At 44.2% G+C, this 13,361-nt stretch overlaps 1 protein-coding gene across 4 annotated transcripts; it reads left to right on the top strand.

The window, feature by feature from the left end:
- Window positions 1-2,440: 2,440 nt before the first annotated feature.
- Window positions 2,441-11,965, top strand: LOC142584705 (uncharacterized). 4 transcript variants are annotated; one of them, XM_075694913.1, is made up of 5 exons: window positions 2,441-2,969; window positions 5,242-5,384; window positions 6,348-6,416; window positions 7,466-7,546; window positions 9,811-11,965. In XM_075694913.1, the coding sequence occupies exons 2-5, from the start codon at window positions 5,336-5,338 to the stop codon at window positions 10,062-10,064; spliced, it is 453 nt and encodes a 150-aa protein (XP_075551028.1). In that variant the 5' UTR covers window positions 2,441-2,969; window positions 5,242-5,335; the 3' UTR covers window positions 10,065-11,965. The 4 variants fall into 4 exon arrangements, 3 of the variants coding, with proteins under 3 accessions (XP_075551028.1, XP_075551027.1, XP_075551029.1); XR_012828889.1 differs by lacking the exon at window positions 2,441-2,969 and having other exon boundaries at window positions 4,906-5,388; XM_075694912.1 differs by lacking the exon at window positions 2,441-2,969 and having other exon boundaries at window positions 4,911-5,384.
- Window positions 11,966-13,361: the final 1,396 nt, after the last annotated feature.

Here is a 13,361-nt window from a genome sequence, read left to right as displayed (position 1 = left end):
GTCGCCGTGTTGACGCCACCATGACGGAATCTGATTGTGTTCGTCACATCCTAACGGGCATTGCTCACGTCGCGTTCAACGCACTGGCGATCAAGAATCCTAATACCGTTAACGATGTGATCGCGACTTGCCAACACCTGGACGCACTGCAGGCCATCCGTTTACAACCTGTCGCCAGTGACACGCCTCCATCGTCGGATACTGACCCGCGTATACTGATTCGGACTCTCATACGCGAAGACCTCCAAGCGTATGGCCTGCTCAGTCCTCCCGTTCTCCAGCCTCAACCTTCGTTTCCTGGCCTTCGCGACATCATCAAAGAGGCGCTATCCTCCATGACCTGCGCTGTGAGCTGTGGCCCTTCTTCGCCATCCACCTCGTATGCTTAGGCTGCGGCTATGCAACCAGCGTTCGTTCGGACAGCGCTTCCTGCTCCTGCTACTGCCTCCAACCATCTGGAGACTCTACCACCCCGTCCGCCTGCCACAGGATTTTGCACTACCCGGCCTACGCCCCGCCCAATTTGTTATTATTGTGGTATTCGCGGTCACATATCGCGTTTTTGCCGAAGACGACAACAGGACGAACGCCGTGGCTACGATATTTATCATAGACTCGTTGCTTCCTCCGAGTCCTTACCAGCGCCGGCTCTCCCCACGCTCACTTTCTCCACCTCCCGAAGCGCCTCGCACCTACCGTCCAGGGCGCCACCGCTCGCCCTCCCCTCTCCGAGGCTCGACATCACCCCTGCAACCGGCCACCCACACTCCTGACTACCGATCGGAAAACTAGATGGTGCAGTTTTTGTAGGGAAAGCTGCATGGCTCGCACAGACTACAATTCCTCCAGCGTGCCGGGCCAATACTTTATTCGTGTGCGTAGAAGGTGTACCAGTGATAGCATTGCTTGATACGGGAGCAGCTATTTCTATTATTCACGCTGGCTTGTGCGCTAGTCTACGCAAAGTTACTACACCTTACAGTGGAGCTCTTCTTTGTGGTGCAAATAATGTTGTGTTTCGGCCATCGGCGCAATGCACCGTTAGAGTTTCGATCGACGGGATACGCCACCATATCCCGTTCGCAGTGTTGACTTCCTGTGCTCACATGCTTACACTAGGGTGGGACTTTCTCTCTTCGGCGTCGGCTTTCATCTCGTGCCGTCAACGCCTCGTTAACTTGACAGAGACCGACCATTCCGACGACTGCACGAGCCGCGCCTTCGCTGACGAACTGCTGGCGATTGTATGGTGCCCCCTGGTTGCGAACAACTCCTTGCAGTTAACTCTGACATCACCGACGGTGACGTTTTAGTTGTACGGTCAGCCCGTTGCTGATACAAAGGGATCGCTCTGGCACCCAGCCTTGTTCGCTTCACCAACGGCATAGCCACTTCCCAGACAGCACGCATTGTCCGACGGATATCCGATTTAGCTCCGCAAGTCCGGAGCCGAGCACAAACATTCGCCGGACATAGAGCGAACGTCCTTAAGCGGACGTCGTGAGCGGAACGTCCACGGGACGTTTGCGGTACTTACTATATTGGTTGTGGGTTGAGCCTGTCCGAAGCCGTGCCCGAACATCCACCGGACTTGCAATAAGTATCCCAATGCGGACATTGCGACAGGGCCACCTAAGGGGTCGTTCGCAGCACTTACAACAATGGAGTAAATTTTAAATCAAACCAGGAATTAATTTACGCGCTTCTCGCCCGGCCGAATTGAATTCCCACCGATGAAGTGAGTAGGGTATATACGCTGGAGTACGTGTGTGGACGTCGGCTATGCAACTAATTGTTCAGCTTAGCGCAATGAGCGCGCAAAGATGCTGCAGTCCGCAGGTTACTTATTGAGTTTATTACAAACAATGCGAATGAACGCTTCAATTGCGTGTTTCAATTGTAGGACGAACTGGGCGTCTGCTACATATCCACGCCGCTAAGTTTTTACCGTTGTATTTCCGCAAAAAAATATTCCGTAAAAACTGCTTTTATGCGCCGTGCTTTATATGGTGGGAAGGCCAAATGGCTAAATTCTTCGTGGGACGTCTTGTCCAAATGCAGGGCGCAACGGCGGCTAACGCTCGATCGGTATGAATCTTAAATCTCGAAGGTCGTGCTGTTGCTGACTGCATACAACAAAAGCGAATGCGAAGCCAGAATACACGTCATGGAGGTCATGGATATATGTTTGTCAACGATCCGCTCTCGTAAGGTCCATGTAAACGTAGCCTTTTAGTGGTGTTAAAAGCATGAACTATAATAGGCTACCTTGATGTCACTTTGGCTCTTGCAATCGCGTCTGAAATCTTAGTGCGCAAGAACATTGTCTTCGAGATTCGCTCGCTCATGCATAATACGCGTAACAAGACGGGTGAATCCAGTTGTCAAGCTCCGCAATTCGCACCTATACACTCTAAAAACTAGGAAGGGTATCGCAGGAGTGAAGCTGCCGGTTCACTCTTCAAAGCGTCGTTTTACTCTCGCAAAATGTCGAGGAGAGTGAAATGCATTGTTCACTCTGTCAGCAAGGAGAGAGTGAAATGTGCTTTTCACTCTCCCCTTCAGAGAGAGAGAGTGAAAAGACTCTTGCGACAATAGAAAAGAGAGACTCTTGCGGCAATAGAAAACAAAACGTAGCGTAATCTTCTGCTTCAACTGTAGGTGGCTGGCCCCGAACATGGCAATGTATCATTCATGCACGCTGAGCAAAGAACACATCGTTTTGCTTCTAAGAGAACAGGCCGCCGCAGTTCAAAGGAACGCGTAGCGAGCGCTCTACTTTTTCACTCGGAGTGGCTCCACCGCGCGCGCGCGCGCTCAAGATCGCGGAACAACACAGCACCGGAGAAAAGTGAACCGTCCAGCGAGCAAAGGCCAGCCGAGGGAGATCGTGTTTCAGCCATCTCGCGTCACCACGAAAACACGACAGTCGTCCGTCATGCCTTGGATATAACAACAAATCCTCCACGGTAAGTGAATTCTAACTTAGGTGCACATTCTCCGTATATGTCATGCTATCGCCAGGAAGTCGTCGCTGCGCTTAGCCGACGCGATTGACAAAGGACTAGGAGTACGCGCTGTCTCTCGATGTCAATCGAAAAAGCCAGTCGTCGCGATAACTGCATGTGATTTTATCACTTTGCCGTTGTCCGTAAGAGCTTTAAAAATCGCAAACGCTGCCAGAACTATGGTATGTTCAATAAGACGCCAGGCGAGAGGACGCTTAAAATGGTTAGTTCACCAGCCCGTGATTCCGAGCCGATGCGGAGCGTGATTAGCGTGCGTTTTGTGTGTTTGAATTTATTCAGTTTGGCAGTCTACTGTGTACGGAACGCTGTTGAACTGAGGAATCACATAACAGAAGGCGTCATTTTGCTGGCAGCATGCTTTTTTTTTTTATGAATAAACCGCGCGCTTGACGGTGTCTCGCGCAGGGGGAATCTGCGACCACTGAAGTTACGTGCAGCACCAGTGCTAGTTAGAAACTTTGCCGCAGGCATTCAGCTGCATGCTGCAAGAGGTCAGTTGGGCGCGTTATCTTGAACTTACTGAAAACGCATGAGGAATCCATGTTTTATGCTGAAAAAAGTATAAACCCCATATAAGCGATCTTGCGCGCGGCAGCTACAAGCGACGCGACGGAGATGGCTGTCGCGTTCGCTCGTCGCCTACAAGTCGTACTCCGTGCGAGCGACGATTTTGAGCGACGCCTCCCCGGATGCTGGCATGAGGGCTGCAGTCACGCGTGACGCGTGCTTTAGTAATTTACGTTGATGGATTTTACTATAAAAAGTAGCATAAAATATTTCCGGAGGTCTTGCAGTACGTCCTTATCCTTGCACGTATAAAAATTGAATCATTTGATCGTTCCGCGCGACAATCGGTAGTATTTGAGCGATGTATGTACATCCAGTTCCGGCTTCGTGCTATTGGCTAGTCGCTCATAGCACTTCTGGGCGACGAGCGACGATTTCTAGATTTCCAGAACCGAGCCATCTGTTCAAGCGACGGCCTGTTTTGTCGCTCGAAGCCGTCGCTCGTCGCCGTCGCGCACTAAATCGCTCTCACAGTGTTTATCCCTAAGACTGAACTGTTTTTGCTCATGTTGAAATGGTGTGATTATAGGTCTGGTTTTGTCTCCTGTTGCGGTTTTCGTGCACGGTGCGAAACTGAAAGGATGCTTATGTCTACGAACTCGGTGAATTGTCGAGCAGCTAGTTACGCATCGGCATCGAATATAACGGCTGCTGTGTGGAATTACAATTGCAGGGGCGCTTTGCATACGCTTATTGTTTTGGACATGCCTGTGCATTTGCTAATATGAGTTGGCGTGTCAGAGTTATGTCATATGAACAGCTAAATCAGCCTTCCTCTGGGGGTTACAAGCGTAATGTGTGCATTTTGCTATAGCATGGCAGATCAAGATGTGTTTATCGCTTGAATATTTTTAGTAGAGAAATAAACTATCAAAATAAAATGTTGCAATAATTCCGTGTTACCAGTCTGTCGTACACAGAACAATAGGTTGGTGTAATAAACTAATAACTGCGGTTTAACTGCAACTTTTACATGCCTACAAGAATCTAAAATGCTAGATTTCAAACTGCAGCAGTAGTCGGGTCTGTCAAAAATGAAGTCCACTGCGCACCTCATGCATGAAAATAAGTTCATGCCTTTTAGTAAGCTTAGATGCAGGCCGCAGTGAACTTGTTAGTATTGAAATGTGGGTAAGCTTGCCATAACAAGCCTTGTTGCCCTTTTTTATAGGCACATCCATATATCCATTGAGCTGAAGGACAATATTTTCATCCCTACTGAGCATCATGTTTGCAGCTATAATCCTGAAATTATGGCTTCAGCAGTGGCACAACCAGGGATGGTGCGGGGGGGGGGGGGGGCCACACTGGGCACGTGCTTAGGATGTGTCACAAGTGGTGTTGGCGATACACCAGACTCATGACAGACCTATGACGTCTGAAAATGACCAATATTATATTCATTAGCAGGAGTATTCTAACATTCATGAAAAACAAGGATGAACTGTGGTTTATTTGTTTTTTTTGCTTAAATCTAAAAATTGAAGTTAGTTTAGCAGTTGACTGTTGCAGTCATTTGGATGTTTTGCATGCATTTCACTAGGAAGACTAAGAGCTAAGACTTTTTTATTGCCATGGCGTTGACTGTCTTGATGTTGTTTTGCACCATGCCCTTGTGTTGACTTTTGCATACGATATTTTTCAGGCACCCGCTTTATATAACGCAAGAAGGCAGCTGCAAGGACACGAGGATGTGAAAGAGCCAGTGCAGCGCGACTTCACGTAGTGCAGAGGAGCCAATGCCAAAAAATCAAAATACATTGGCATGTTATTTGGACAAGAAAACTAGTATGTGGGTATATTGGGTGTACCATTTGACCAAATGTCAACAAAATCAAGATACAGTATGTTACACGAAGATGAAAATTCTCACGTGCTCCAGGCAGTCATCTTAACATGGTATATTTATGTAATGTCTCTGATTGGAAAGTCAAATCAAGTATGCTCTCTGGAGACAAACACATAGCAGCAAGTGTCATTGAAAAGTTAAAAATGTGTTTTAAGAAAGCTGATTAGTTCTGAGAAGTGACTGCTTTTTGTCTTGCCTCTCAACAGATATATCCATGCGATAAAAAAATAGTGGTACAATGAAATTGCATATTTGCTTAGCGACATGATACATACTTGCAATGAGCACGGTGCCTGTGTTTACTATAAAAAGCAACAGCCCATGCTTGGTTAGGTTAGGCCCACTACAACATGCAGGCATGGGTGATTGGCGCTTTTTTTATTTCTGTGTCGTGAGGTTTATTCACGTGCGTATAGGTGCAATGGCACGCAGTATGGCTAGTACAAAAAAGGGGGGGGGCAGATATATGTAGCTCACTGTACACAACACAGGGCAAAGGAAATCCGTGTTCAGCAACTATGTTAAATGCCATGTACGTAAATTTTACAACGCTACTCGTTCGAAGCGCACACAGGTGCATATTTAAGAAAAGTTTCCAGGGTAGATAATTTAGTTCGTAATTTACACTAATTTTGCTCTAACCACGAGACATAATAATTTGAATATTCTGCACGGAAAAACCTAGAGCGAATTAAATTGTGTGTCAGCTTCGTGTGTATACATATAGTCTTTCCTATGCATTAGGTATTTTGCGTAATGCATTAACAGTTGAGAGCCTATCTTATGATGTGTACTCTGTTTACATTACAGTTGTTTATTAGTTTACTCGTTTGTTTTGCGACTGCTGAAATGCCGGCATATATATATTTTCAGCATTTGACATAACCCTGTATGTTTTGCAGGGACAACCCAGGACGTGCATTTCTCAGCACCCAGTCAACTGCCAAAAGTGACTCAAACACAGGCCACCAGTAAGTGGACATCAGTTGCAATTTCACATTATGCAGTTGGCGGCTGCCTTGTACGGAGGCTTTTTTTTTAATGAGATGGTGATGTCGTTCTAATGTACATTTTGACCACAAAGGTGCGATCATGTCTCACAGAGGCATATATGGTTGCTATTCTCTGCGAGGGACGTGTTCTCGTGTTCGTGAAGCATTTGTGTTTGGCAGTATTGTCGCCCAATGAGTCGGATATAAACACTAACGCGCCACTGCCGGCAAGTAGTTGCGAGAAACACGTTATGACACTGTAAAGTTATTTCATTAATTCGAAGGAAAGTTTTGCAGCAGGAAAAAAAGGTTGCTATTCCAGGTAAACATGTCTTTTTCTCACAAGTTATTTAGCCAAACTGTGGATGCATGAAATTCGTGACTTATGAATAGATTTTAATTTATTCTTTAGTAATGCTTCTAAAAGAGACTAGAAATAGCATGTGACTACCTCTGCAATCAGCAGACCATACATTTACAGTCATAAGTGGCAGTTCCATGCAGTCTCGCACTTTATATTACCTTTCCTTTCAGCAACATTGGAACTGGTGGCTGCGTTTTCAGAAGTGCACTTGACACTGTATATGTATGTGTGAATTCGGTTTTCTTCGTATGTGTCGGCTCACTGACAAACAGTGCAAAAATCTGTTGTACCATGAGCCTGACTACGCCTTCTGCTGCTAGAAATGCGGCACTTCGTATTTTATAGTACTGCATGACATTTAAATCAAAGCTACCACATAAAATGATCAAGAAAACTAACCGCTGTTATAGCTGTTTTCCTCAAAGAACGCTTGTCATTTATGGGCTGTGTTAATCTGAGCTCTCCACCGATGTTTCCGTAGTATTATCCCTTAGTGAGTGAGAGATTGGGGGCAATTAATCGTGTTACTGTTTAAGTGGTGTCCTAATTATGTGCATTTGTTCCAACAAAGTTGTCTAGATTACTTTATTGTGTAGTGTAAAGCTTATGAAACCATCAGCAACTACTGAGTTGCTAACACGCATATGGATTTGTCACTATACAGGTGAAACTCTGCTGTACCACTGCAGTGCTGCGGAAATTGCCTTCACCAGCGGCTTTGCAACAGCTGTTTCGCAGCATGCCGGTATGTGTTAATTTATAATTATGTTGGGATGGGCTAGTATTATGGACCACTGCTACTCTGTATTGTGACAGATCCATATGATAAGGGATGTAATAGGCACAGCGAAAACCTTTGAATTTTTTACTATGGTACATAAACAGGCTCTCCTTTTCGTCACTGGAGCAGGAGAGAAGGGCATGCAGGCACTCCTGAACGTACATATATTTCAAAACATGAGACACACACACACACAATTAAACTAAAGGCAGGGACGTTCCATCTTTCATCTTGAATTGAATTGTGCAGCGCAAAAATACAACACAGACCACAGAGAAGCACACATGTTAACAGGTTTGATACACACGTTAGTTCAACAGATTTGATACTTCAAGTGTGCTATTTTACACAAGCGGGAAGGGAAAGGGGAGACAATCTGAAAAAAAAGGAGTGGAAAAAAAGGAATCGTGCCAAAAAGCATGAGAAGCATCGCGCAGCCAGGATCACCAGCAGGACAACCTTACGTATAGTTTGTTTCAATCAACTCGGATCACATGCAGCCATTACTGCAATCAAGTTGTTTCCTTATGTCATATGAGGGAATGATGTGGGCCCAAAAAACTGTTTAGAGCTGAAGGATTATGTTCCATTCTAGCCTCATTGCCTGCTTTTTTATCATATTGTTATCAGCTGCTTATGTTAGGGACAAAAAGTAAGAGTACGAACTGTTTCCCGATTCGCCATTCCACACAACATGTCTTTGTGACTATATGTACATGCAGATGATCCATAGTTGAAAAATATTCAGTACAGTAGAATCTCATTACAAGATGCACTTGGTTGTAAGAGACATCTGAAAATGGTTTGGTTGGTTTTCCTATGTTTGCCACGTTAACAATACTGTATACAAGAGACACCTTTGTTACTAAGGATGACTTTTTAAGTATTCACTACTTCGAAGGCACACAACCCAGACACATTCACTTTGTGCACCTTGTGTGCTCCGAAGGGCGTAAAGATCACGCAATCCTTACACAAGTCAATCGCGCATGTCTCTTTTAGCATGAACCAGAAAAGGAGGGCAACGAGGACAGTGCAGGGCAGAAAGTGTCGGCAGTTGAAGCTGACGAGCGTCTAAGAGCACCTCAAAGGTACTGCGAGCAACAAGGCTTGCAAAGTGAAGTGTTCAAATTCCAGAAGTTGGGAAGGAAGCTAACACAATCTACAGTCACTGAAAAGCTGTGAATGTCTTCTTTAAAGGGCCTCTAAACCACCGAGGTTGAAATTTAGTTGCGGTGTTGCAGTTCTACACAATAAGGCAATGAACAGGTAGCCACGAGAATTTTTCGAAACGGTGCAGTAATAGTGGAGCTACGTGTGTTTGATTATCGAAAAGTAGTCCCCACTCATTTTACTCTTTCATCTGGTACACGCCATATGGACAGTGTCGTCTTTTCCTTGCCTAGTACACCTCCAAATGTTACGGGACAGGCCAACACCAACGAGCTCTGTTGCTGCTGCGCTGGCCCGTCGTCCTGCGAGGAGTGGCGCTAATACAACGGAACTGTATGGTGACTCGTGTTGAAGAGCCTCATAGGGAGACCCTTCTGTTGGCGTTTCTGTTCTTTGCCCCCATTGGCTGCCCACAATGGCATCGCGCGCAACGCGACGAGGAAGAAGGAGTGTGTGTATTTGCTTGCAGGCCTTGCCGGCAGTCTTACACTTTCGTTCGACCAATCGACAGCACCGGAAACTGGTGACATCATCAGAGACAGCCTGGTGACGTCAGGACAAACTGGGGGGTGCAGGATAGGTCCAGAGAGGCGCACGGGGTCATTTTCTTCATATTGTGGTGCTCCGGCAGTGCTACGCACTCTGGCATTTGGCTTCGTCGATCGTGACGGCATTCTGATTTCGATACGCGTGTTTACTTGAAATGTTCAAAAAATGTCGAGAAGTGGTTTAGGGGCCCTTTAAGCCACCCTGAGCATTTATTCCTTCAGATATATCAAAACATACTTTAGTGATGATGCATAATAAAGTGCTCTAGTCTGGCTCCTCAGTGTCTTAAAATTTTTGGTTTCGAGAGACATGTTTCCCGTGCCTCTTGAATATCTTCTGATGAGGCTTTACTGTAATATACACAAACAATTGTGTAACTCCTCCTGCAAGTATTATTCATTAAGCCCGGTCACTTATGTGCAAAGCTTGTGGTTAAGTCTTGATGTCCGTACTTTTTAGAGCTATGTTTATTAATTCATGCTGTTCTTATTGGTTCTTCGATGCAGGAGACAATGCCTACGAAATTATTGGCCCTGATCATGAGAGCCCTCAAGGGGCAAACAACATCTCTGTTGCAGAAGTGAGCCCGATACCACTTGGAAGTTACCATGACAGAGGACACTGCAGCAATAGATACAGAGACTGCCATGTCTACTGCAGCTGCAACAGTGTACGAGGCAAGCAGCAGCGCGTCAGCATCAGCAGCAGTGTCAGAAGGAACCACACCAGGCCTGGTAGACAACATGTGTGCTATCACTGACTTTTTTTGTAGTGGATGCAACTCATTTGCTCAACATACAAAAGCTTTTCACCACGACTGTGAGCCAGTGTTATTGTGCAGCAAGTGCAAGACTAAGTTAGGTGTTATAACACAGTACAAGCATCACTTTAATATATGCAAATGCAAACATATTACAGTTGTTGCCTCCCCAGCCAGCCCACACAGTGACAACAATGTGGAACACATGGTGGGACACACCTCTCTCCCATTACAAGATAGTAGAGACTGTCAGTGTTGTTGCTAGATTGACTGGTCTTTGTAGGCAACTAGAAGGACAACACAGGTGTCATAAGATTGTTGTTGATGTTGTTGTTGAAGAGGTAAAAAAGAAGTTTGATGCAGCTGAAGTGCCAACTGATATTGAGCAAATCAAAGCAACCACCTGAGAAAGCAACACTATCGAAATTTGGGTATCTATGTGCCGCCAACTCTGGTAAGAATGGCATAGGACAGAAGTGTGATTAAAATCACACAGACACTGCTGTTGCATCACTGGCTACAGTGAGCAGCGACTTGTAGGGCAAGAGAGTCAACTGAAACTAACATTATGATATAGTGTCATGCTCCCATGTGACCACTTTTCAAGTTATTTTGCAAGATACAGCTCAACCTCCAGAAACGAGACTGCAACTTGTCTGTAAAAAAGCTTTCGCAAAAAATTATTCATAACACTATTAACATAGCAGTATCTTTTTTTTTGTGTCGGTTCGAGGTTCCCGGCTGTCCATTAATGCAAAAATTGAGGAAAAAAAGAACATGTGTCGTACTTACACCTTTTTAACAAGTACGAGGGGGACAGAACTTTTCTAGTCATGCATCTTCATCATACTATCAAGTTTTTAAATGCCTTTTATAGTTATTATTACCAGTTATATCTGAGTGCATTGTATGCATGTAGCAGGTGTAAAATCAGGTCAGTTGGATCAGATGCCTTATCTGCAAGCGAGCCCTATATTCAAGAAATTTGAATTAAAATAGTTACGTTAGAGATGCAGTCTTTCAGCACTTTATTGCCGGTGGTTTAAGCATTGCTCAATACTTTTGTGGGTGGCAATTTCAACCGGCACAGCACTGCGCTTTGCCACAGTCACATTTGTCTTCAAAGCGGTGTTTACCATTTGTGTTGATCTGTTTGTGTATGCATAGAGCAAGTTTTTAATTTATATTTTTCTGCATTCTTGTGCTTGCACTAAGCTTGTATAAGGCAGTTACAAAATGTGCGTCACTATAACGAACTGTTCTCTTGAGCTTACACTTGCAAATAATCGTGTTCAGATGGCCGCACTTCTATGCGGGTGCACCGCTAGCTTTGTGTATGTTCTCATGTTTGTATAAAGCTTATATAAGCTAGTTAGAAAATGTATGTCACTAAGCATTGTGATATTCTTTAAAGAACTGCTTGGTTGGTTTTATACTTTTGAATTAGTATTGAGGCGGTGGTATTCCCATGTATGCCCACTGCTAGCTTTCTGTGTCCTCATGTGTTTGTATTAAGTTTCTACAAGGGAGTTACAGCATGTACGTCACTAAGCGCTGTGATATTTTTTAAAGAACTGCTTTGTTGGTTTTACACCTGTGAGTAATAATACTCGGGTGGCACTAGTCATGTGTAGGTACACAGGGACCATTTGTATACATTATGCTAATGTAAAGCAGTTACAAAGTGTATGTCACTAATTACTGGGATATTTGTTGAATTGCTGTGATGGTTTTACACATGTGAATAATAGTGGTCAGGACACAGTACTTGCGGTGTATAGTTGAATTTATACACTGCCAGGACATGGGCTGTATACGTACCAAAAGAAATGTATGTCATTATATTGTTGTGATTATTACTGTTTGGATTTTATTAAACTGTAATAAAATTGTTTCTTGTATCTATTGCGGTATGGCAATTTGTCATGCAACCAAACTGAGGACCTGAACTTGTGCATACAAATAAACAGCTAATTTAAGAGTATACTGCTCATATTCTGCTAAACCAGTTTAACAAATCTTGTACTACAATGCTGGAAAAATGACAGAGCTGACTCGGATGTACAGAAAAAGTTCTGCACTGGCTGAAGGACTGCCCCACACTGGAGTTCGCAATGTTGCGTTTATTGGAGTAGAACAGAAAGTGCACTTCTATTAAAAATGCGACAGTCGGTGCAGAAACATAAGGCAGACGAGCGGATGTGGCACATTTTTTTCAGGGCCCTCCATGCCTACTACTGCATTTCTAGTCTTCCTGTGCTCTGCGTATAAGCCCCTGTTCAGCCAAGGTTTTTACTCCATACAGTTGTTCTACTGGGTTCGTAGCAATATTGAAGAAAAAAATTCAATGGTTTTCAAGGACTTTCGAGGCCCCGACACAGTAACTTCAAGGACCTCGTGCAATGTGTGTAGTAGTTTGGACAGGCAATAACTTGTTCAACAACATCGTTAACTTTAATGCAAACAAAAGAATACAAAACAAATAGCATTTCACTGATTTCAAACATTTGAAAGACTGCTAATTTGCCTTTCACCGCCCATCACTAAACGAACACAAGGAAGCATTTCAAGAAAGCGCTCAAAAGTTTTTCTGCAATAGCACAATTAACTACTTGGACCTGCAACATTTGCAGTTTTTCAATACTGTTTGGTTTGACAGTGTATGTGATGTCATCTGTTGCCTCAGCTTTTTTCACCATCAAATAAGCAATAGTCATTTCTAATTTCTTTTTATTGTGTCTGTCGCTCTCAATTTACTCTTCACGGCTTCTCTTTGAATGCCTCAACTGTTGAGCTTCCTGCTTCTGCTCCTCCAAGCACATTTGTCACCGGTTCCATGTGCATAAAACTGGTATCTGCACCTCCTTTGTAATTTCAACTTTAAGGATGTCGCTTTCCTTCTATTACCTCCAGAGACAATTTTCTGTGACATGCGAAAGAGTGTCACAGAAGGGAAAAAAAGCGCTTGGCAATGTCTGCTAAGTCTAGCCAAGTGTACAAGTTTAAGGACTTTCCAGTACTTCTAAAAATTCAAGGGTTTTCAATGCCTTGAAAATGGCATTTTAGAAATAAAGGATTTTCAAGGCTCGCTACAAACCCTGGATTCTAGCACCTAAATAATTTTACAAGCTTATTTTGGCATGGAGTTAGGAAATTCATGCTTTCTAGCTAACGCTGCACAATCTCTGTACAGTGAAGCCACGAGAGCGCAACTATTTTGGAGTAAAGAAAAATACTGAAAGCTTTTAATACCACTCTTCTTTTTTTCTATGGAGCTTCGTATTGCCTAGTTAAGTT

Source organism: Dermacentor variabilis, chromosome 6, assembly GCF_050947875.1.
Source record: "Dermacentor variabilis isolate Ectoservices chromosome 6, ASM5094787v1, whole genome shotgun sequence".
Taxonomy (NCBI): domain Eukaryota; kingdom Metazoa; phylum Arthropoda; class Arachnida; order Ixodida; family Ixodidae; genus Dermacentor; species Dermacentor variabilis.
This window is presented reverse-complemented; position numbering and strand designations above follow the sequence as displayed.